Below are 24,610 nucleotides of genomic sequence, written 5' to 3'. Positions count from 1 at the left end.
CTCTGTCTCGTATGTCTCTCTCTCTCATGTGTGTGTGGTGGGGGCCGGGGAAATGACTGTCACTTCACGTTATCAGAGCCAACTGATAACAGGTGACGAGGGGTTGGAAAAGGGGGTGCCACGACACTCTAGGTGGCAATGTAAACTGACGTGATGTCATAGAAAGCAAGATGGAAAGGCGACCAACAGCACAATCATACAACCTTCAGGAAATAGAGGTACTTTAATAATTTAATAATTAATGAATACACCAAATCAACATAAATCCAAGTTCAGTTTGCTTGTCCTTTTAACCCATTTCCATGTAAAATAAGTTTAAAATTGGCCAGAAAACCGGAAATGTATAAGAGCAGAAACCTAGCTAGAATTTATGCCCCCACACAATAAAATGTTACATAGCTAGTTCAAGGACTTAGGTCTGCAAGTAACATACAAAGTTGAAAACACAATACACACTTCTGTTCATGTACACATGTGAATCCAGAAATGTACAAGGGCAATCTGGGAAGAACACAGTAAAAAACCACCACAACAATAATTCTTTTGGGGTTGTGCACTCAAAGGTATTTTCCTTTATAACTTTAACGACAGCCTGAATTGTCCTATAATATATCTGCATTGCCTTTTATAATTAGAAAAATAATTCTATTTAATGTTCAAACTTGTTTAGCCCTCTGAAAGGTCATGGATGCTTTTTCCAATAGAAGAAAATTCACATGACTTTCTTAACAATGAGAACAGAAAACTCAGTGCAAGCCGGGCTGTGTGCTCCTTACTTTGTCAAGCTGACACAAGCTAGGGTCATCGGGAAAGAGGGAGCCTCAGTTGAGAAAATGCCCACAAGAGATTAGCCTGTAGGCAATGCCACCCCTGGGCTGATGGTCCTGGGTTTCTATAATAGAACAGATTGAACAAGTCAGTAAGCAGCCTTCCTTTAGGTCTCTGCTACAGCTCCTGCCCCAGGTTCCTGCCCTGATCCCACCATGATGAACTAGATAGTCTGTGAGATAAAATAACCCCTTCCCTCCTCAGCTTGCTTTTGCTCACAGTCTTTAGCATTAGGAACAAACCAGGAAGGAGCAGAGTCCAGAAAGCTGTGAGAGCTCACAAGGAAAACCTCTCTCTGACAGCTGGCCCGAAGCAATTGGTGTCAAGCCTGTGCCAGGCCCAGATGTTATCTGCCAGCCTTCTCCACAAACATCATGTAGAGAGGGGACCCTGCCAAAGAGCTGAAGCCAAAAGCCCGTGGAAGACACAATGTGACACAGGCATAGTCACTGCCCCTCCTCAGCAGCTGTCTGGCCATTAACCAAGTCCTATTTTTAATTGCTCTAAAAAGTGATCTGATATAAATTGCTGAATTTTTCAGTTATTATTAGAAATTAATCTGTAGCTCTCAATGAAGTCCAATTACTGTTTATTTCCTCTAAACAAGCTATTCCAGTAAATTATAAGCATGGGGAGGGCCGCTGGGTCTCTCATAGTAAATTTCTAATAAAGCAAACCACAAATAAAAGCCAGGTAGAAAAACAGGCTTGTTTGTGACTTTACAGGGAGAAAAGGTATCATGAGAGACATTTTGGAAGTGTGAAGACCATGGGCATGGGAAATGACTGTGAATTAAAATTTCAGCTCTGACACTTGACTATGCGACTAGAAAAGTGACCTGGCATTTCTGTGACGCAATCCTAGTATCTGAAGAAGGACATCAAGCGGACAGCATACATGGTGTGTGCCCATATCGCAGAAGCTGCTTTGAGCAGCATTTGGCATAAATATCCCGTGAATGTTCAGAACTACCACTTCCGGTAGACACTGAATGTACAAGGAATGTGTGTGCATATGTATACACCCCCTGCCCTCTCCACACTTACGTACATGAACCTGTTAAGAAAGAGAGCTCAGGACACTAGGAAACACAACTTAGGTCACCTTCTCAGGGGGAGGGGGGACCAATCTGGCCTCTGGGCTTTGGTTACAAATGCCAGGGATCAACAGGGCAGGTCCCAGTGACTGACAGACACTCGGGTGCCAGCATCCACTACACAGTCAAGAGTTCAAGTTCTGCCTCTGCCATGATTTGGTTGTTTGACCCTGGGTGACCACTCTGCAAAGGGGAGCAACGGCTGCCTCTTCTTTGTGCCGCAGGGTTGCTGTGGACTCCACTGAGCCACAGCACGTGATGAAGTCATACTCAGGGTAAGGCCAAGGCTGTTCTGTAAACCTAAGTTATCAGACACTCCACCCAAGAGACCATGCTCCTGCCTCAGCATCCACAATGGGACAGCTTGAAAACATCCCTGCCCACGTGTGACGGCAGACAAGGCTGATGTGGGCTGTTTTATAATCTTAACACTAGGCGAGGAGGTTTTCCAGTCTTGGGCTGAGGAAAGGACGAACCACGTTTAAATCGCTGGCAGATAAAGAGCCACACCCCCACTTGCTGACACTGATCCACAACCATCGTCTAAGGACTCTGCGTGGGACCGCGGGTCAACCAAGGGGCACAGGAGAAATCTGTGCTGAAGTCCATGCTTAAAAAGCAATTTAACATAAAAAATAGCCATAGTCTTTTATGAACACAGTGTGTCATGTTTATTGGGCTGTTCACAGGTAAGCTTAAAACAGGAAAAGACGGAATGCCATCAAAACCTCAAGAAACAAACTTGTTAGCTTTCTTAGCCGCAAAGGGTGTGCTCCATTGCAGCTAAGGACCAGACAGGCCATTTGTTCACGTATCTGTAATGGGCGCAATTCACTTTTCTTAGCAACAGGAAGCACATACATTTAACCAATGACTTTTTAGAACAAGAAGAAAACTATCTTTATGAGTTAGGACAAAGAAATCGATTAAACAAATTAAATTGATACAAAATACATTATAAAGAAAACACACATACAAAAGTGAGTAAGTGGGCCAGGGAGGGAGGGTGTCACAGAACATCACACCGAGGGAACACTGGTGCAAATTCATTTCAGTTATGAAATCAGGTCCAACGGACACATTTACCGAGGTAAAGGCACAATGACTTCCACATAATTTATGGGGAAGAAGCCAGATTCCCCACGCAGCATTCCTTCGTACCAGTTTTCATCTATCTGATTGGTTAGTGTAATGACGTCCCCTTCTTTAAATCCTAATTCTCCTTGGTTTTCTGGCTCAAAGTCATAGAGACCGCGACAGCAGGGTTGGTCCGCGGGAATGTGAGTACCTGTCCATGTGACACGGAGACAAAAAGTACAGGTTAACAGGACAATCACCAGGAAACAAGAAATGGGGGAGGAACCTGTGCTCGCGCCCTGCCCACCCCAGTGCTGGCTTCCCTTGCTCTCAGCCCTCCAGCTGCCTCGGGCAAGCCTCTGTCCCCACTGTCTTCCCAGTCCTCTGAGGGAGCAGATGCGAGTCCAGCCCACCTCCACTCAGCTTGGCCCGGAGCCCAAGGGGAAAAGCTAAGCACCAGGCCCCAGTCCTGTCTCCGGAATGCTCAGACTCTCCTTGTGCTGACGGGATGGGACTCGGGAAAGCTAAGGGGCAAAGTTGAGGTGGTGTGTGACACGTCTAGGAATTCTGAGGTGGCAACACGGGGACAAGAAGAGAGCAGTCAGAGCAGGGACATTAACATCCACAGAGTCAGCTGACGCGGCCAAAAGTCTAAAACACGGTCACTGGAAACGAGAAGATGTGTATACAGATTTGGGTCAGGTCAACTCGAACTCACTGACTCAGAGAAAGCCAGCATGCAGCCCGTGAATACCAAGGGTGTGTATGAGTATATATTTGTCAATATATTTCCATGCATTTGCTTCCATTAAATAACACTCTTGTACGTAATGCTGCAAACCTGGCCCCACACAGTTACTGGCCAGCTGCCACCTGTACTAATCCGTCACGGCCGGTCCATTCAGAGCACACCTGATCTTAACGACTCTGTAATTGGGCGTTTGCGGCCCTCTCTCCCTTCCTACCTTCTCTCCTTCTCCCCGCCTCCTTGCCTTGCCTCTTTCCGGCTTTTCTCGCCGTTCCTCTTCCCTGTTCCTGCCCTTCACTCTCACCTCCCACCCTCTTCCTGCTTCCTGTCTCTTTTAGTCTTTCTCGGCGTTGAGCGATAACTCTGAACAAAGTGGCAGGTACACTCTTGCCATAATCACACACGGACGTCTGCACTCTTTGAATAGGATTTGATCATCATGAACAGGAAGCTGCCAACATGCTGGACATTTGCCATCGACTTAATATTCTACCTTTATTTTAACAAATTAGAAGCCCTCATATACTCCAAACACTGGCTTCCTATCTGCCAAGTCTGGTACAAATTTATTCCCAGCTTCTCATCTGTCTGTATGTTTTATTTTTGCCGTCTGTGCTGGCAACTGGGCAAGTGGTAGGTTTTCTATTTTGCTTTAGAATATGTAATTTCAGGACAATAAAGGAGGATAAAGGAGGCTTTTCATTCATAGTTTATCCTCCGCAGTCATGTATGGTTAGCGAACAGAATTTTATAAATAATCTTTGAATTTTATGAGCATCGGTGGTTTGCCTGCATGTGTGTCTATGTGAGGCTGTCAGAAAACCCCTAGAGTAACAAACAGACAGTCTTGAGCTGCCATGTGGGTGCTGGGAATTGAACCTGGTTCCTGGGGAAGAACAGTCAATGCTCATAAGTGCTGAGTCATCTCTCCACCCCCTTTGAGCAGGATTTTATTCGAGAATTTCAATTAAATCTTTTCATGTTACAACTTTTGTCTTAGACCCATTTAGATCTTAGCAAAAAGAGGAAAAATTTATTATGTTTTAATAATACCGATGCAGTTATAAATTTTTTAATGATCCTTTCTCTTTACTGATTTTAAACACTGCTTTTATATCTTATTGTTGAGAGTCTTCCTACATAGCCCAGGCTGACCTTGAACTCAAAGGGATCCTCCTGCCTCCACTTCCCAAGTGTTGGGATTGCAGGTGTATACCAGCACACCTGGCTTTGTCGTTCACTTATCATGAGCCTGGGGTCTATTTTGAGATTTTCAGTTTAGTTCAGTTGATCCATTTGGTCACTGTACCCTCTCTCTCTTCACATTATAGCTTTGAGTAAATGTTAATGATTAGTACAGCAAGCTCCTGGCCACGATTCCATCATAGAATTTCCTGGCTAGTCTTATAATCATTCAGGTAAACGTTAATACCACTGTATAATTTCCATTTTGACTGGATTACACTTGGTGTTTTTTTCCTCTGAGTCGTAATAAAATTAATTTTAAGAGATTTTTTTTAAATGACTGGCCATTTGAAAAGGCCACAGTAATGCAAGTAGCACATTTTGACTCTGTGGCAGGATCACACTTGCTACTATTTTAAGGTTTCTATGCCCATACTTAAAGGTGAAATGACTTCAGCAGGCTTTGGAAACACCATTGATTTTACTTTTTGGAGGTGAATATTTCTTCTTTGTTTCCTAGATATTCTAAAGATTTTCCACAAATTCCCTGAGCCTATAAGTTGGTGAATCTAGGGCATTTTCCAGGCTAGTTTAAGATAATGGACTTAGCATGTCTAAAGTTAGACATGTCTTCCCACTCCAGCTCTCGGGAGTCACTGCAGAACCTCAGAGTTTCCCACAGTCCCCTGCGAGGAGCTGAAACTGTAATGACAGGCAAGCGCTGAAGGGCCTTGGCCAAGTAAGATGATGCAGTGGTTGGAGAAAGGCAGGAGCATGGACCACTGGTGAGACAAGGCTGTCTCTAGGGATGGGATGGGAGGAAGCTTAACCCCAGTCCAGACTGTGCACACAAAGGAAGGCCATAAGCATTAGTTGGAAATCAGCCATCCAAAAAGAGATCGGGAGACTCTCTCTGCCACCAACAGCTGCCTCCTCTATGAAAGGTTCCCCAAGGCTCCTTCCTAAACCCAGAGCCAGCAGAGATCATTCCAGAAGGAAGTGCAGGCTCCCAGAGCAAAACCAATTTCCAATATCCCGGCTGAAATCTCTGATAAGCTTTCCCTCTGCTGTTCAATTTTATGGTTTCCATGTTCGTTTCCTTTTCCCGTTGTTGTTAGGCCAGTGGTGGTCTGAACGGGGCTCACACAGTTATTCAATGTCTGGTTCCCAGCTGGTGGACTGTTTAGGAAGGATCAGGAGGTGTGGCCTTGCTGCAGGAGGAGTGTCACTGCGGGTGGCTTTGAGGTCACAGAAGTGCCTGCCAGGCCTAGTCTCTCTCTCTCTGCTAACTGCCTGCAGATCAGGAAGCAGTCTCTCAGCAGTGTCCCAGTGCCATGCCTGCTGGCCTGCCACCACGTTCCCCACCACGGTGGTCATGGACCAACTCTCTGACATTGTAAACAAGCCCCAAATGTTTCCTTTGACAAGTTGCCGTGGGTCGTGGTGTCTCTTCACAGCAATAGAGCCATAACCTTGAGACAGTGCAGAGAGTTGAGACTCTGTAAGAGACTGTATTCCGTCCTTACATAAGGGGTTCACATAAAGCCAACAAGAGGAAAAGCCTGGAGAAAGAATGGCAGTGGATGATCCGGGTATTCCTGTGGTTGGCCAAGGATGGCTCCCAGACCTGTTTAAGCAGGTCTTGCAATGTAGGCTATTCTTTTTCAAATTTCCAGAACCTGCCAGCCTGGGGGAGGGAACTGAGAACCACGAGCGCCATAGCCTTCCCTGCATGTCTGGAAGTGGACGGAGCTTCAGCTGCTGGGGGAAGAAGAAGCAGAGGTGATGAGGCCTCTCCTTCTGCTGAGAGGCAGCCCCCACCCTTTGGGCGACCTGTAGGCTGACAGCCTCTTAGAATCCGGGTCTATCCACAGAGACATCCTGGACCTTCTGGATGCTCATGGACTTGGATGACTCCTTCCTGGAGAGACCTGAGCCCAGCCAGTCAGTAAATCCCTTTTGTTACCCCGATGGCAGCCAGGGAGACTAATGTAAACACTGGGCTTGGCTTCACTGTCCTAAGCTTTAAAGAGTAACATTCAGTGATGGCAAAGCACCAGGGAACCGAGTTTCCAACAGGGGATGCTCCACTTTGACTTTGGTCACTCAGCTCCTAACGAAGGTGGGCGGGGCCACACACCGAGAACCTGGGGCTGCAAGTCAAGGTCCACATCTCTGAGAAACAACTGCTTCAGGGTGGCACATAAGAGAGCCAGGTTCTTTCCACCGCCCTGCCACTAGCGGACCTGACTGAGGAGGAGCAGGTGGAACAGATTCCATGAGCTCTGAAAGCCACCTCCTCAAACACTGTCCAGGCAGGAGGCAAACCGCGAGTCCTGCACCAACCTTCCCTTTTGGGAGAGGTCACGGGGCAGATATCAGGCCAGACAGAAACACCAAGGTTCCAGACCCCACACCATGGTCCACCTCACTCTAGGTCTCCTTCCACACACTCTGTGATGCTGCTGAGACGTGTGGGTTCTCACTCTCACTGTGGGGCTCACTAGCTAGCTCTCCCTTCCACTTACGTATCAGCCACCTGCAATGACCAAAACACATTCTGAGTAGGAGACAGCTGTCCAAGCCAACATGTAAGCACATACATGTGCATGCTCTCTCTCACAAGCATGCATACACGCACGCATACACACACACACACACACACACACACACTGAACTTATCAGGAAACAGACACATGACTCACTTCTCACTTCATTCATACAGGCAAAGGCCATAGCATGTTGCCCACTTTGATATTCCCAGAGAGGCAGCAACCGGCACGCATATCACTGTGCCAGTGGATAGACACTACACAAGGAACATCTCATGAGACCGCGAGGAAGACCCCATGAAGGAGTCCCTTTGTGCCCTTTCTGCACTGCCTTGCCTCCAAGCACACTCCTTGGATGTAGACAAACTTGTCCATGAACAACAATCAGAACTCGGTCTTACCCTTGTGGCAGTACAACATTCTGAAATGCTCCTGACACATTTTTCATTCTGGGGCATCGTGGTTACCCGGGGCGCTCTACCAAGTAAGCCTCCCTATGACAGAGGGAGCAGAAAGCCTGGGAGTGAATCAAGCGGTCCATGTCAGCTTCTAAGTTGTGAAACACTGCGAGGGTCAAGGCGTTCAGGCTTCTGTGAAGGAGGCCAGGGACATTTTGTAAGATGTAAGAAACCGGCAGACTGGTTCCGAAGAACCAGGGCTACAAGACCTCGGAGCCCAGAGATTTTATTCAATTCGTGGAGATGGAGGCATTGCTTCTTGTCACTTAGGAAAGAGATAGAAGCACTTTCCTAGAGGGGGAGGACCTGGAAGAGAAGACAGTGGCCCACAGCGTGGAATCACTCCCTCGATTACACCCAGAGGATGATGTCAGCCCGACTTCCCACTGGAACTGCGGGGCAAGGCAGGCTCCCAAAGTGCTCTGAGCCAGGGAAAATATGGTGGAGTGAAACCAAAGAGGGGCTTGAGGTAACCACCACCTGCTCCCCACTAAATGCAGACAGATCACCCGAGCACCGGCAGGAGTGAGGCAGGACTGGGGCTCCACAGGTCACCTGCAGGACATCACAGATGCTCGGCACACAGGTCACCTGCAGGACATCACAGATGCTCGGCACACACAAACCTGGCTTCTCAGAGGTGGGACTGGAGTAAGAGCCGTCAGCAGGCGGCCCTCGCTCATCAACAGCCTGGGAAGGACAGGGGACGAGGACACAGCTAAGGAAAACTACCAGATCCAAGAAAAGGTTCATCTCTGAGCCAACGACAGTTATTTCCTGAATCTGTGAGTAATAACCGGGCCATTGGTAAGACACTGAATTACCTTGAATGGCAAGATTACATCTTTTTCCATTAAGAGAAATGGAAAAAAGATTAATCTTTCTCTTTTTTTTCCTGTTTCCATTTTTGGCAAAGAGTGGAATGGGAAAAAGATCAGGCTGTTTCCGCCGCCGGTCTAAACGGAGACTCACACCAAGGCCAGCTAGAGAAATAAAATTTCTGCCCACCTGAGAGAAAGTGGCTGGGCCTTCCAGGACACAAAATCCACATCACGGAAGCTGGAACTTTCAGTCATCCAAAACAATCTCTGCTTCCTCAGTGTTTGGGATACCTATCTCCTAAATGCTTGGCTTCCCACTGCCAGACACAAAACTCCAGGCAGGCAAACAGCTCGCCTGGCCAGCATCCCATCTCTGTCCCCGTGGTCTCAGAGCCCTGAGCCCCCTTTCACCCCGGCTTTTGCATGTAGCTGTTGGTAACCAGAACCGTGGATAAGACATGCACACGAGGCTAGCACAAGGCTGTGTGCCCTAGTTCAGGGAGCAGACACCAGGACCCATGGAGTCCACTGGGGAAGGCCACAGCCCCCTCCGCCCACCCTCGGGAGGCTGTGTTTATTTTCTCTTGCTTCTGAGACCTGGTTTTAATGTAACATGAGAGGAGAAGTAGGAAACACAGTTTGTCTTTGTGAACAGAGGGCATCCCTTTTAAATATTTACCATTCAAGATCTGCCCTAAACCACAGAGAGAGAGAGAGAGAGAGAGAGAGAGAGAGAGAGAGAGAGAGAGAGAGAGAATGTGTTTTCTGTCAGCCACACACAATAGAGATGGAAACCTATTCTTCACTTCCCTGTTGGCTATCATGATGTGGTCCATTTTCTAACAATAGAGGGTCCCATCTTAACCTCAGGAAAATCCTTCCCAGGGCACTCCCTTCAGCCTCATCCCTGTTTGCACAGTTCCTACCCGAATGTGTCACTGGCATACATACTTGCTGACATTTTTTTTCATGCAGTAGCCGTCCAATCTCATAATGCCTCATCTTACCCAGCTGCAAACCTCCCTGGTGTTAGCATTTACCATATGTGTGGAAACAGCGGCACCTCGGCCTCAGAGACAGTGGATTGAATCTAATGACTAGCTACTTCCCTTCAGTGTAAGGGCAGGGAAGGCAGTGCTGAGTTCTGACCCCGCCCATGGACAGGGTCAGCTTGAGGATCACTCCATCTCTGAGCAGCAGTGGGAAGGTATAACTTGTTCCATGTTTCAGGAGGTCTCAACTTCTCTCCTTATCTGAGCCAATCCCTACCTTTCAGCTGAGATCCTCAGCCCAACATGTCCCAGGGAGCTCTGAGGCCTGGGAACGCTGAAGACACACCCTGTGCCTGAATCCTACCCACCCTCGAGGGATGTTCTTCCCTATAAGGGGCTTCTGTGCTCCCTTCCTGTGGCTGGAGCCTGCCATCTGCAACAGCATCCACTGGCTAGATGCCAACACAGACACCGTTGTCAGAGCAGAGTGCCTGATTTGCCCTCCCTCTCCCTCCTCCCTCTTCTCACGCCCCTTCCTCAGGCTGGGGAGCTGCTCTCAAATGCTGTTTCCACGCTTGGCTTTGAGGGAGATGAAGGCTGAGGGGGCGATGAGCAGGGGATGCTCTCTTCACAAGCTGGAAAAGCGGAAGCTCGTCTATCGTCCATCACGTCTCATCTTGACTATCTTCCAGATCACCAAAGGAGCTCCTCTCTCCTCCGCTGGCCTTCATTCCAGGGATTCCAAGACCCAGGCAGCACTTCCTCCAAGCACATGAATGAAGGCACACTGGATCCCTTCACACACACCCACTTTCTGGGAGTCGGGGGAGTGGAGAACAATTCACAGTGCCCACTGTCAGCATGAGTCCTGAAGGACAAGGCATGGGGTCTCCAGGAAGCTACTGACCTGAGAAGGGCTCTTGGTCTCTTAGTAAATGCCCCAAACCTTTGTGCCTTTTGAGATTTTGTTCCCGTTTTGTTTTTGTTTTGTTTTGTTTTAAATATATACATATATAACTTTTTTCTTGCCTCCCTTGTAGCCGGGGTTGCGACCTGTCACTTTTCCCGCTGCCAGTGGACCTTCCCGAAGCAGTCCCTCAGGCCCTTCTAATCTGCGGCCTTCAGTCTGTGGTAGGCTGGGAAATCAGACAACCGATTATGTAGTATCAACAGTGGCTGTGCTGTGGGCTCTTACACTGTAGCAAGTACCATGCTTTATGTTATGCTTAGAACAACTCTACCCCTGCTCTACATACAGAGGACAGAATCGGGACCCAGAAGTACAAAGCGACAGGGATGGGATTGTAGATCTCTCTGAATCCCAGCCCCCTTCTTACTTCTTGGCTGCAGCTGGGGGAGGGGAGGGGGAGGACGTGACTTGTCTTCTATTCTCTCCCATTTCTGGTGGCCAAATGCTCAACAGTGTTGCAGCGTCACCTAAGCTATGCTAAGGCTCAGAGAGAAGGAGCCTGGCCAGTAGAGGGTCAGCATGGCAATGGGGAATGAAACCCAAGTGTCCTGGAAGCTTTGTTTCCACGAGACAGTCACTGTAAGATCTGACTATACCTGAAGAATCTGACTCAATAATTTATCTAAACATGTTGGGGCAAAACCACAATTTAACGTCTTCTTCCTCTCCCCTTCTCTTCTCTGCTCACTGTCTCCTCACTCATCTCCCCCTCCCCCATCTTGTCTCCAGGCCAAGCTGGCCTCAAACTTGCTGAGGATGACCTTGAACTTCTGATGTTCTAGACTCTACCTCCCAAATTCTGGGCCCATCACAACATATCACTAGGCTCCGTTAACACAGTACTGGGGATCCAGCCCAGGGCTTCAGGTAAGCTAGGTGTGAGCTCCGCCTACTGAGCTCCATACCCAGCACCAAAGTCTACTTCTAGCTCAGGCTTGTGCATGGTCGCCAAGTGTGTGCTCAGTGTGTGCCCTAGGCCAGGCACCATGCTCAACCTGTATCAATCTATTTCTCTTGAGTTAGAAGATACATATTTGGTTCGGGCTCTCTCTCCAAAATTTATAATCTCCGAGTTTAGTTCTGAGTTCTTTGGAGGCTAACCCTTTTCCCATGGCAGACTAAGATGCAACATTGGTGTATAACTCTGACACACACATACACACACACACGTTTGTTTTCACCATGCCTGAATTACAATCTGCATCCATCAGATTAGACAAAAACTAGCAGTCCCCAGGGCCCCGGCTCTGGCACAGATCACCAGGGTCTCCATTTCCTTGAAGCCCCGCCCCCACCTCAAGCCAGTCTCCATCCCAGCTAGCCTTAAACTCCCTATACTGATCCTCTGGTCCTCCCAAGTGTTGGGATTATACAACTTAAAATTTAAATATTAATCTATAATGAATCCATTGTAAATTGCTAGGTAAAGCCTGTATATATTAGAAATAACAGCCCACTATTTATTACAACAGGTGATTTATTGAAGTGCCTAATGGGGGAATGCAAATTTTCATTATCCTCATAGAAATAAGGTATGTGCTTTGTCCTAACCTTACACCAACCTTCACCATCCACACAGGTTCATCACTTGGGTTTAATGAAAAGAGATTGTGCCCTATCACGATGAAGGCCAGGGCTGTCTATTGGGATGACTGGTGCAGATTCTGCAGAAGTGACAATCTATTTAGTTACCCCCCGACTGGTGGCCCTCAACTAGAACCAGGTCCAGTGTTTATGAGTTGTTTTTGCCGAGACATGGGGAATGGGAAATTCTGGCTGCCACCAAAGGTGGCTTTCTGGTGACTGGTACAGGGACAGGCTAGCCAATGGCCCTGGGCAGAGCTACTTCCTGCTTCGTACAGCATGGGTTAGTCACTAAGGCGGGACAACCAGAAGACTGTGCAAATAAAGGGCTTCAGGGGTTCCTCTAAGAATCAAGACTGCCTGCTCGTCCTGGGCTCTCATTCTCCGGAAAGGGAAGTGCCACAGATCACCCAGGTGTCATTGGTGTAGATTCACGTGGTCCCCTGGAGCTGTTCACTCAGCTGCTCTGCTCATAATCTCCAGAGACAATGGACTTCTACACTCTCTCTCAAATAGCGGCACCGAACAATATTTGGATTATGCCGTTTGAAATGTTAGCTTGTAGCTTAGCTTATCCATGTTGTTATAAAATACATAGGTGACTATAAGATATTCTGAATTTGAGACAATATCATACAGCCATTTCCACTAAGTTCTACTGAAACTCCCAAAGCTAAGAGAGAGGCTATGTCTTGTGGCTCTCAGAGGCTTCTGTGACAGAGAACATAGATCAATTCTGGGAACCTATTCTGTACAGTGAGGAAGCCTTTCCTTTCCAATGCCTCCTTCAGCTTGGGAAAAACAGCAAAGGGCTTCAGCTACTTCACGCCAGCAGCTACTGACCGACACATATACCTCTTCACAATCTGCTTTCTAATAATGACTTCTTAATATCGGGAATGTTAAATGCTCAACCTGACAACAGTTTAAGATGTTGAGAATGCCAGGGACTCAGAGACAACATAACAGATGCAGCATTCAGAGCTCAGAGCACCCCAGCATAGGAAGTCCAATGTCTTCATTCAACACAAGTCCACATCCGTCGGGAGATGGTGAGAGACCTACCCAAAGCTGGCCCTGATTGCCGGCATCTGAACTACGGTGTGGGACTCCTGCCCCCTGGCTTATCAGAACCACCACTGAGAGCTACAGAAATGGCTGTGCAGGAAGGGGAGGGAGGACAGACCTGCTAACTGAACGAATTCCATCCTCAGGACTCTGTGAAATTTTAATTTCCTCTTCGGAAATGTAGGTCAATAAATGTGTGTGCTCCTATTGCAAAGTGTGTGTCTTTTTTAACTTGTGAGCCCTGCCTTTCCCTTTCGAATACATGTTTATTTTCCAATGTAGTCCCAGGAGACTGGCGCCCATGAGAGGAATGACTTGGGCTCTACAAGCTATTTCTGAGCAGCCTTTAAAGTGTCGAGAAATGTATAAAAGTCTCTTTTATACCCAAGGAGAAGGAGAATGTCTTAGCACAAGTCATCGGGGAGATTTATTCTGCCTGTTCTGACGGCCCATGGCACACATCTGTTAACGACCCTCAGCCTTCTCCACACACAGGAAGCGGATCTCAGCCCGAGTCCTGTTAACCCTTAGCTGTCACAGTACTAATTAGGACCTTCGGGAATCTCAGAGGAGAAGGAAGAAGAAAGCCTCATGAGCAGATGCCACCAAAACCCAAAAACGTAAGGCTGTGACAGAGAAGCCTGTGTCTGAGGTGTGTTCTGATCTTTCGGCAAATGCCTCTCTCTTAATGTCTGCCCTTCGTGTATTAAAGCCTTCCCCTAATGCCTCCAAGCACAGCTACAATACACATGCAGGAAAAGGTGAATTACAACCTGCTCTCTACTGTAGAGTGAGTGACAACTCGGAGCCTCATACAGGGTTCCTGGGGTGAGAAAGGTTGTGGAACACCAGTCTCAAGGGCCACACTGTTATCTAACCCATGACCTTCAGAGAACTGCCCGGGTACAGAGTTCAGCTCAGGCTTTCCTTGGCTTCCGCTTCTCTTCAGGGACAAAGGGACAACTTGAGCTGATGAAACAGCGTGACCACGTGCACGGGAGCTTGGACAGACCCTCCTTTCTCCTGGCCAGGGTCTGAACTTGGCCTCCTTCCACAGCGCAGGTCCCCTCCTCTGCCCTGTCCCCACCACTCGCCCCTTTAACTACCTAGCAACGATGCTATCCATCGGCGATTCCATGCAGCCCCTCGGCGGCGTCTGCCTAACTGACCCACACCCTTCATCACTCTCGGCCCTTTTCCCTCTCTAGAAAGAAGAAATGATGAAGAAAATGTTCTTGGAATCCATTTCTGGCAGAGCCTTCAGAGCTTTGCTTAAAATTGTTACTGAAATGCTTGACATTTTTCCTCTCCTTTATAAACATTATGGGCAAATCATTCGGAACCCTAATGGAAAGTAATTTCCCATTAATGCAGGCTGTAAAATGCTATTTTCTTTTGAAACTGTGCCTGGGAAACAAACAGCACGGGGCCCTCTTACACTCAAAAATTCCACCTACAAATCAGCAAAGCTCAGGGACGGATGCGTGACACGGGGGCCCCAAGGCAGTGGCTCACAAGGCACAGGGCCACAGCAGCACTAGGGAGACTCCACAGCCTTGGGCTTCTGGAGACAGGCTTTCTAAAAGCCAGCTGAGCAGCACAGTTCTCACCATGTAATCTGCCTGGGGACGGGGACAGAGCTACTGGCCAAGGAGAAAGGACGGGAGCTCAGAATGACGCAGCGCACGTGAGGTCGCCAAGGGCTCCTTTGTCCTGCCCTACTTCCCTCTACCGAGCCAGGCGCACACAGCATATGCCCTTGACCACGACACACTGGCCACACCCCGTGATTATGAATCCTTGGAACAAACCATTCTTAATGCTCTTAAACGTTCTGTTACATTTGCCAGGGTTTCCTCTGTGTGTGTGGGGGGGGTGTCTATGTGTGTGCACGTGTGCACATGTGTGTCTGTGTATACTTGTATGTATGTGGTCTGTGCATGTTTACAAGCGTGTAAGAGTGTGGACATGGTCTGTGCATGTGTGCATGTGTGTGTTTACCTGCACGTGAAAGCCAGAGATCAATGTCATGTATCTTTTGTCATTCTCTGTCCTAACTTTGAGGCAGGGTCTCTCACCAAACCAGCTTGGAGTTCATGGATTCTGCACACCTGCTGGCCATTCCTCCCATCTCTGCCTTCCCAGCACTGGGTCACGGGTGCACACTGCTGCGCCTGTGCTTTCATGTGGGCACTGAGGGTCTGGACGCAGGTCCTCTGGCCAGCATGACTATCGTTGTACCAGCTGAGCCATCCCTCCATCCCCAAGCATCCCTTCTTGATGACATCAGATAGGCCATCTGTGAGGGAAGCTATCCATTCCTGCTACCCACGGACTGGCTGACCGATAGAGAACTCCCACTTGACTCCGAGAATCCCCTTGCTTATGTAAAATGGGGGTACATAGGTAGCAGAGATGCATGTGTGTAGCAGACTGTCTAACCTAACGCCACACTGCAGTGTAGTCACTACCAGCATTCCTACTACTGTGGCTTTATTGTCATTATCGCTCTCTGCGACACTGTATGAGGAAGAGAGGAGGCCCATGCACAAAGCAACAAATTCTGCACCCAATACTGTAGGCACCACAGTGCTACAGGCCCTATGCCTGTCCCTGACATTTGATCCAAATATCTGACTCCTCACAGAACTCAACAGTCTCCTTATTGCCAGTCTGCTACTAGAACAAAAGAAAGCCGGGTCTGTCTCACGGCCAGGAAGAGATGGCATTCTGGGGGAACTTTATCCAAGGTCCTGGAGTCCTGTCTCAAAGAACAAAGCCCTTGTTGGGAACATGCTGGAAGGGAGGAAGGGGAGGCCAGGACTAGCTTGAGGACTGGGGTCTGCTTTACCCACAGCTAACAGCCTGGAAGCGAAGGCTGGGATTGTACTCGTTTCCAAAGTTTAGTTCACTTGTTTATAGCCGCAATTTTTATAAACAAAAAGCTTGAAATGGCGTCCAGAAAACTCTGGATTCAGAGTAAAGATTGGCTTCAGGGGGCTGGAGAGATGGCTCAGAGGTTAAGAGCACTGACTGCTCTTCCAGAGGTCCTGAGTTCAATACCCAGCAACCACATGGTGGCTCACAACCATCTGTAATGAGGTCTTCTGGCCAGCAAGCATACAGACAAACAGAACACTATATACATAATAAATAAATAAATCTTTAAAAAAAAAAGATTGGCTTCAGGCCAGAAATCAGCAAATCTTAAAATGTACAAAACCTGTACATTTCATCCAAACAACCAGAGTTCTGAGACAGGGCGGCGGGCACTACTAAAGCCTGGTCCTAGGGCAACAGACACACAGTGAGCAGCCCAGCAAAGCAGGATGCAGGTTACCCAGCAGACAGCACAAAGGGCAGTGAGCTTCCCAGCAGCCAGAGAAAGCGTGATGTTTACACAGGGTGCACGATTTCCTTAAAGCAGCCATGTTTGAATGGCTTCTTCAGAGCCACCGACTTTCTCAACAGGAGGTTTGCATTCACTCAAATATGTGCTGCTGAAATACAATTTTAAAGATAGCTTCAAAACAGATAAACATTGTCCACAGCTTCGCGTAGCCTAATGCAGCTGTGCTTCCGGCCATGCAGTCATGGGATCCACTTAACTTTCTGAACTCCACACCTGCCCGTGATTCTGTATAACCCACACACCACGAGATGCATAGTATCTCACTTAATCTGCCAACACCTATTTATCCTATCCAACTATCGACAAAATGTCCACAAATAAGTAACTAGCCACCAGATTGTTTCCACATACCACTTCTCGGAGATTATTTACCAGGTATACAAGAATATTCGGGGATTAAGTTATTTCTTTAGGGTGTGTTTCGAAGCGTGAAGCCAGCGAAGCACCCAGACGCTTTAAAGCCAGAGCTACAGTAATTTCCCATGAGTCGTGTCAGGGGTTGGCAAACTGGGCTGGAAGCCGAACAGCGTGAAAGCCGGTTACTCTCGTTCACTCCTCCATGGACATGCTCGATGACAAAACAATAAAGTTCGGTAGTTGTTACGGAGACCACACGGCCCTGCAGAGACCATACATCTAACATATGTACTGTCTGTCCCTCCACCAAATGTCTGCCCACACCTCAGCCATTCTAATGTATGACTCCACAGCGCTTGTGAGATTGCGCCCAAGTGACACATTTGAACAGAAATGGAGTCTGCAACGCCCAACAGAAGGCCATGAGAACCAGAGCAGACGCTTTCTTCTGGGAACTTCCTAGGGTGTGCATATGGAAGCTGCAGGCTGCCTACCCACCCCTTCCTCTTCCATGGTGATAGAACTATGGGTAAGATCTGGTTCTCCAGCTGAATGTGTCATGTGACTAAGCCCTGGCCAGCGGGATGGAAGGCAGGTGATGTGAGTCACTTAGGCTCAGCTCTTTAAGGAGAAACTCTGCACCTAGATTTCTATCCATTACTTGAGTCTCTTGGGAGAGGTGGCTACTATTAGCTCAGTGTAGAAACGGTTTCCAGAAGCCAGGCATTGGCACAATAAAACCTGCCACCAGAGACAATGACTCAGAAGGCAGCAATGGAGAGAACGCGTATGTAAGAGGTTTGAGAGCCCGTGACGCCAATGAGGTCACAGCAAAGCATTTGGTCTAAGTTTTATATGAGACAACCTTGGAGGCAGACTACACACCAGGAACCCTAAAACAGAAGATGGGGAGAACTAAGATGTGCGTGCATGTTAGGTACCCCTGTTGAAGCCAGAGAGTTAGCATACGAGGCTGAGAATCACCGAGACTGTGAGAAAAGATATCAGGAAAGAGCGGGGGCTGAGAGTCAGATGCTAGGAAAGCCATCTTTCAAGAGTGCTGAAGATCCAGAGGTAGGCACATCCCTGCTGCCAACCCTTACTGCCTCACCGACCTAAGGGAGTTAGCGTGGTCACTGTCATAGTTAATAGGGGCCATGCAAAAGCATGAAGTTGCTAAACCCAGTGGGAGAGGCCTATGAACAAGATGGAAATAATTACAAGAAAGCAATGCATTTTGGAAACAAAACTGTAAAACAATACAGTTGCTTTTGTTCTGTATTTACCAAACAAAACATTAAGACTCTGTTATATGTAAAATGTGCCAGCCACAGGTAGGACAATAGCATACTCAGTCCTTAGGAGAGGCTAAGTCTAGGGAAAGAGACCTGATGCGGATGGAAATCATAGAGAGACTATTGGAAAATAGACATTATTTGAGTTTTTCCTGGTTTGTTTTACCCCAGATCCTACTTAAAATCTAACCGTACAGTACTTGAGGTGGTGTCTGGCACATCTCAGGTGCTCAGAGAATGCTAACCAAACCTTCCTAACAATTGAGAAGCTATTTTGAAGGTGATGAGCTTTAAACGGAGAGGATACCATAGCAGCTATGGGACTTTGGTCAAGGGGCTGTCTAACGGCCACACTAGAAGGCATTAGTACATAAAAGTACAACAATAATTCTTCCCGGTGCTGGGTTTCAAACTCTGAACACGTGACCACTGGAACTGGGGAAGGAGGACTCGTCAGTCAGCCAAGGAAAAGTCCACCCGTTTCTCAGCGCATTCCCACCAAGGGCCTCGGAAACACAAGACTGAGCACGCCTAACTGGAGACCCTGTTTGGCACGCTCCGGAGGGCTGACTTACCTGATATCTTTGAGGAAGTGCTGGTGGAGACTCCATTGATGTCACTGGGGCTCGTGCTCACAGGCTTTGGCACGTAATCTCGCCTGGGGAGTTTGGAGGCATACGTTATACTGCAACACACATGGGAGGCCAAGTCAGACCTTCGTCCCAGACAGCAGAGACTCCCTAGTCCACAGGCCTTAGCTTTTCTTGAGGACCACCAGACCCAGTGGGATTGTGTACCCCGACCTCTGAGAGCCCGGCGTGTCAGGGACACAACCGTGTGCAGATCTTTCAGTCTGTACTCTAGTCTCTGGTTGACATTCATCTGGAAGAACGTCCTCATAATGTCCCTGAGGTTTAGCAAGCGGACACTGCCCTAGGCTAGCTGCCTTCTGTCCTCTCTGACACCCTGAAGAAGGCCATCTGTCTACAGAAGTGGATGCGTCAGGAAAGCTCCCCTCTGTAACAACAGCACCGATTGAAGCAAAAATCTCGCTGAATTTCTTCATTACTATAATCCTGTGTAAAATCATGTTTTGTTAAAAGCCTAGTCAAAACGTAGCATAGGTTTAGCCCAATAATTTGATCAATGGGGTTGCTGTGCAAACTCTAAATAATATTACTGATTTGCAGAAAGTAGGGGGCGTATTGACTGTGAAAGTCCCAAGGCAGGGAACAGAGTTTCTTTATCATTCAGAAGCTACCACTGACTCTTTCGGTGTCCAGAATCAGCCAGGTATTATAGCCCGATCACATTTTTCATGGGCTTTCCAGGGTTCTGAGTGTCACCTGGCTCTTTCCATAGCCCTAGATGTTGGGGATGGAGCCTGTACTCCACTCCTCAACAGGCAGACAGAGAGTGAACCCTTTGGCAAGTCAGCAAAGAAGCCACGGGAGTCACCTCTCAGGCCACCGTGCTTGTATGCTCTACACATGAGTCACAAGAAAAGGGGTGGGGATATGAGTAAAAAGGAGAAAAGCAATTCCAGCCCTTCCCCCAGTTCTGCCCTCTTATCCCAAGCTACATATTCATTATCTCAGCCTCGTCTCATGCCCACCCTGAAGGTCAGCTAGAGAGAATTCCAAACAGAGGGCGGGAGGGACTGGAGGACAGGTGCTGGCTGCACTCTGCAGCCCCCTGCCTAGGCGAGGCGAAGGTGCTTACCGCAACTCTAGCTTGTTCTGCAGCTCCTGGAGGATCTCTGTGGACTGCTTGTGATAGTCTAACGCTGCCTCTACAAACACGGCCAGCTGGCTCACTTGCTCTACCTGTGGCAGAAGTGCAAAGTTACTCCTTTTTGGCCAGAGCCCTCGGGACATCCAGAGCAAACCGGAAGCCTGTGACAGCAGCCCAGCTCTGCCGGGCAGCGTGGCAGCTGCCTCAGCCCTGGTCCAGTCCAGCTCATCCCATCTCAGGGCCCTACAATCATGACAAGGTTCACAAATAGGGCTGGAGGGGCTGGAAAAAATACTGTCAAATTGATTTGTGGCTATTAATCTGCTGTAAATCCACTAAACACTCTTACAGTTATAGGATGATGATATTCTTATATATTGTTTTAATGCTCTAGAAATCATGGATTTGAAGATGGCGGGCATCTTAGTTGGGGTTTCTATTGCTGTGAAAAGACCCCATGGCCACAACAACTCTTATAAAGGAAAGTGATCGTGGTGGCTCACTTACAGCTCAGAGGTTTAGCCCATTATCTTCATGACAGGAAGCAAGGCAGCATGCAGAATGGTGCTGGAGGAGGAGCTGAGAGTCCTTACAACTTGACTCATAGGCAACAGGAAGTGGTCTGAGACATTGGGTATGGCTTGAGCATGTGTGAAACCTCAAAGTCCACCTCTACTGTGGAACGTTTCCTTCAACAAGGCCACACCTACCCCAGCAAAGTCACACCTCCCAACAGTGAGCCATTTTCTTTCACACCACCACAGTGAGAGAAAGCTCACCCAACTGTAAATGAAGCCAATGCTTGATAAATCAATTTTCTTAGAGAAATGTCTCTATGTGCTTTCTAGTTAAGCCAGACCAAGAAGCAAAGCCAATGAAGTCACGATCAGAGACAGCAGGGGTGTCAGGTCAGCCAGACCTGCTCCAGGGCAGGGACTGTTTGTCCCCTGTGTCTCTGTCACCACCCAGCAAAGCATCTTCCCTGAAACATACAGCAGAAAGTGATGGGCTGTGGAGAGTCCACCATTCCTCTTGCCCACAAACTAACAAGCCCCAAAGAGCTGCAGAGGTGGCTTTCCTGTTTATCAGCGGGGTTGAATAATCACTGCAACGAGTAAGGATTTTTTAGTTCTAGAACCTTCTATAGCAAGGCCCAGAGGACTGAGGTGACTCTCCACCACACTCCCAGCCCAACTCTTCTGTAGCTCCACATCTGGACAGAGATACAAATCAAAACCATGTGTCCCAGGACTGGCTAAAGAGCGTTTTCTTATACAGCATTCTAACCAGCTCTGGGCACGACCTGGCTGTATCCTCGTCTGCCATCTCTTCTCTCCTGGCACAGCCACCCGAGGGCTCGCTGGCTTCCACAGATCCATGTTGCTTTCACGTACCGCTGACAGCTCTTTCAGCTGCCCACCCTTTACTATGGTCGCCCACTCATTCTGAACCTGGGTTTACTGTGCGTTTACAGTCTACATGGATCCCACTATGCCAAGAATGCCATGGGCATGTGACTTAGGCTGGCCTTGACATGGCATATACTTTGCCATGCTCTGTGGCTAGAAAGGCGACAGCCGCCTTCCATTTCCAAAAACACAATAAACAAAACAAAGACAGCCAGGCCCCTGCAAATCCTAAGCATCTCTTAAATTTCATCTCCTTGGCTTTTAAGAACATGTTTGAATAAGGCCCGCGCCACAGCCTGACATGACCACAGCAGACTCTGCTAAGGAAACAGCGCTGCCTCCTTGTGACGCTGGAGCTGCATGCTCACGGAAGACCGCCATGATCTGTCAGTAGTAACAGCAGTCTGCTTTGTGCCCACTTTGAACTAAGCCTGCCATTTGCAGACTTAAAGGACAGCGAGAGGCAACCAGACAGAACAAATATGCCCAGAGCTTAGGGCAATGCCAGAGGGAGAAAAACCAAACTCTTTCACGTGCTTCACACACACACACCCCAGAAGGTACAAAAGATGAACAGATTTGAAGGCAAAACACAAGGGAGAACACCTCCCAGGCATCAGCAGGTTGATGGACAAGAGAAATTCCAGACTGTTCTCTAGAGCGGGGAGAATTCTTCCCGGGATTTAATGAGCTCTCGGTTTTGTGCATCCCTCTCCCTTGCCTTCCCCTGGGTGAAAGGCCTTCCTTACGTCTTTTTATTTGACCTGACTGAAGACTTAGTGGGCCTTTAATAAAACCACTGTAAGCACAACATGGGAATAAATCAAATCCTGCTTTCCTACACTGGTGGGCAGTTTCGAATGTGTTCGAAGCTAGTATCTCAGCTCGTGACTGTTGCCCCAAACAGCTGCGGTGCCTATAGACATACAAAGTACAAGCTAGCCTCAGGCTCCCTCAGCATTGAAAGGGCTCCCTCAGCAGCCAAGCTGCTGCCATCCTGGCTCCTCTCTGCTCTGCTCCCCTCACCCCTACCCCGAAGCTCTCCAGCCCAGGGCTTTGCCTCCCTTCCCCAGCTCCTCTTTCCTACAACACCCAGCCATTTTGGCCACGAGCTCTCTTGGTCTTCCTCTCTTTTCTCCTCTTCTCCTCTTCTTTTCTTCCCTCTTCTCTTCTCTTCTCTTCTCTTCTCTTCTCTTCCTTTCTGGCTCACTGACCCCTCCTCATGATCCAATTCAATCTGGACTCTTCCAGATGCCTCTGGCTGTACTTATCAGATTTACTATAAAACCTTCTCCTCACCCATACCTTGGAACAATAATGTCCTCGTTTGCATTCAGTGTCGATGCTGGACCGGTCTGAGGATGGGGATTTAGGGGAGAGGCTGGGGTAGAACCACCCAGCGATGCCTGGTAAGCAAGGCAGAAAAGGGAGGTCCCAGCCTGTGGCTAGGACTTCCTGTCCCTTTAGTTCGGTTCCACTTTACTACTGGTGACAAGAAACCGTCCACCACAGTGCTGTTGCCTCTGGAGGGTGTGGCCCTAGACCCTCACGGCCTCCAAGTTCACAAGCACCAAACATGTCGGCCAGGCTTCTCTATCCTGGTGTTAACTCTGAAGGGTAAAAGCCTCAGAGATCTTCACCCCAAACATCTGTCCCAGAGAGCATCTGTCAACCTCAGCTCCAAACCACAAATGATGGGGCCTTACACGCAAAGGCTGGTCTCCTGGGCATCTTCTGGGGCAAGGCCACCCCCAGAGATAAGCAAGTCTCCCCGGGGGGCTTCAGTCAGGGTTGTTGACTATCTCTACTCTACGGCAGGAGGTGAGAGCTACAGAACATTCTAGAGTGTCTCCATAATTACAGTCTTAGAGTCTCTCCACACGCCAGTCATGCTCACACAGCGATGGTTTACTCATGCACACTAACAGCTTCTGTCTGCTTTAAATACTTACATCATTCTCTAAAAAATTAAACATGCTTCTCTCGGCCAGCTCCTTTGACTCTTCAAACTTTTCTATCGCTTGTCTGATTTCTTCCTCGGGTATCTTACCTACTCGCCTCTTTTTATAATCATAATCCAGGCGGCGGCCTTCCAGTTTCCTCAGGTGGTGCTGGAAAGAGAAAGAAAATCCCTGTGGACACTCACACCGTGACGGGCGGCCGCGTGTGCGCGCCATATTCCTGCCGTCTACAGTACTTCCCAGCCTAAACTCCACCTTCCGCTGTCTGAGAATCTCACCCTTGTGTTCGCGCGGTCCTCAAAGCCACGCCCCCTTCTCTCCCCTTTAACGTCGCCCCCACTCCGCCCCCCCTCCACTTTCCCTCCCCAACTTCATGTGCTCTTTTTCCAAGACCATGAAGACCATTCAGTTTTGGAACCATCTGCTGGAGCGTCCCTGAAGAATCACTCTTCCTCCCTTGGAAGCCATTGATTGACAGCCCTCAGCTAGGGGTGGGACTTCCTACACCTCTGCCCCATCCCTTCTCTACGTAAGACACCATCACACCCTTCTGCTTGCTCTGCCCACCGTGGTTCCTGCTGAAGGTTTTCCATGGGGCCAAGCGCTCATTTACATTTACATAACAGGCACGGACAGGCGGACAGACAGGTGGGTGAGAGAAAGAGAATTTTGTGGAACCTAAGGAAGGATGCAGTACCCTCACTCGGCTAACCATTTCCAAGGGCCTCCACAAGGGCCTCCTCACCCAGTTCTGTTCACGCACAGGCAGCTTCCGACCACACTAACTCTACAAAAGTAAAGGCATTTCCATTCATTCCTTGCTAAGAGGCGGACTATAAAAACACATGTGTCTGGTGTCCACTAGGATGTCCATGAAGCCTCCTAGAGTTCCCAACAATTATAGAATATGACACATAAAACACTGTCAGCGAATGCAGAGGGGCGACAGTCACAGGCCACCTCAGAAATGGAGGAGACAGACAATCTTTTCTGCCGCCCATCAACAACAGCTAAGAGCGAGTGTGCCCCACACGACAACAGCTAAGAGCGAGTGTGCCCCACA

General features: G+C 48.5%; 1 protein-coding gene across 3 annotated transcripts in view; it reads right to left on the bottom strand.

The window, feature by feature from the left end:
* Positions 1–207: 207 nt before the first annotated feature.
* Positions 208–24,610, bottom strand: part of Sh3gl3 (SH3 domain containing GRB2 like 3, endophilin A3) — a 97,076-nt gene continuing 72,673 nt past the window's right edge. For all 3 annotated transcript variants that reach the window (XM_005357678.3, XM_013350196.2, XM_026784250.1), the window contains 4 exons: positions 23,539–23,697; positions 20,166–20,269; positions 19,019–19,128; positions 208–3,212 (listed from right to left, as the gene is read on the bottom strand). In XM_005357678.3, coding sequence (XP_005357735.1) covers positions 3,007–3,212; positions 19,019–19,128; positions 20,166–20,269; positions 23,539–23,697 — 579 coding nt within the window. In that variant the 3' untranslated portion in view covers positions 208–3,006. The remainder of the gene's footprint in view (positions 3,213–19,018; positions 19,129–20,165; positions 20,270–23,538; positions 23,698–24,610) is intronic.

Source organism: Microtus ochrogaster, chromosome 22 (assembly GCF_000317375.1).
Source record: "Microtus ochrogaster isolate Prairie Vole_2 chromosome 22, MicOch1.0, whole genome shotgun sequence".
In the NCBI taxonomy this organism is placed as follows: Eukaryota; Metazoa; Chordata; class Mammalia; order Rodentia; family Cricetidae; genus Microtus; species Microtus ochrogaster.
The sequence above is the reverse complement of the archived record's forward strand: the minus strand, read 5'-3'. Positions and strand labels throughout refer to the sequence as shown.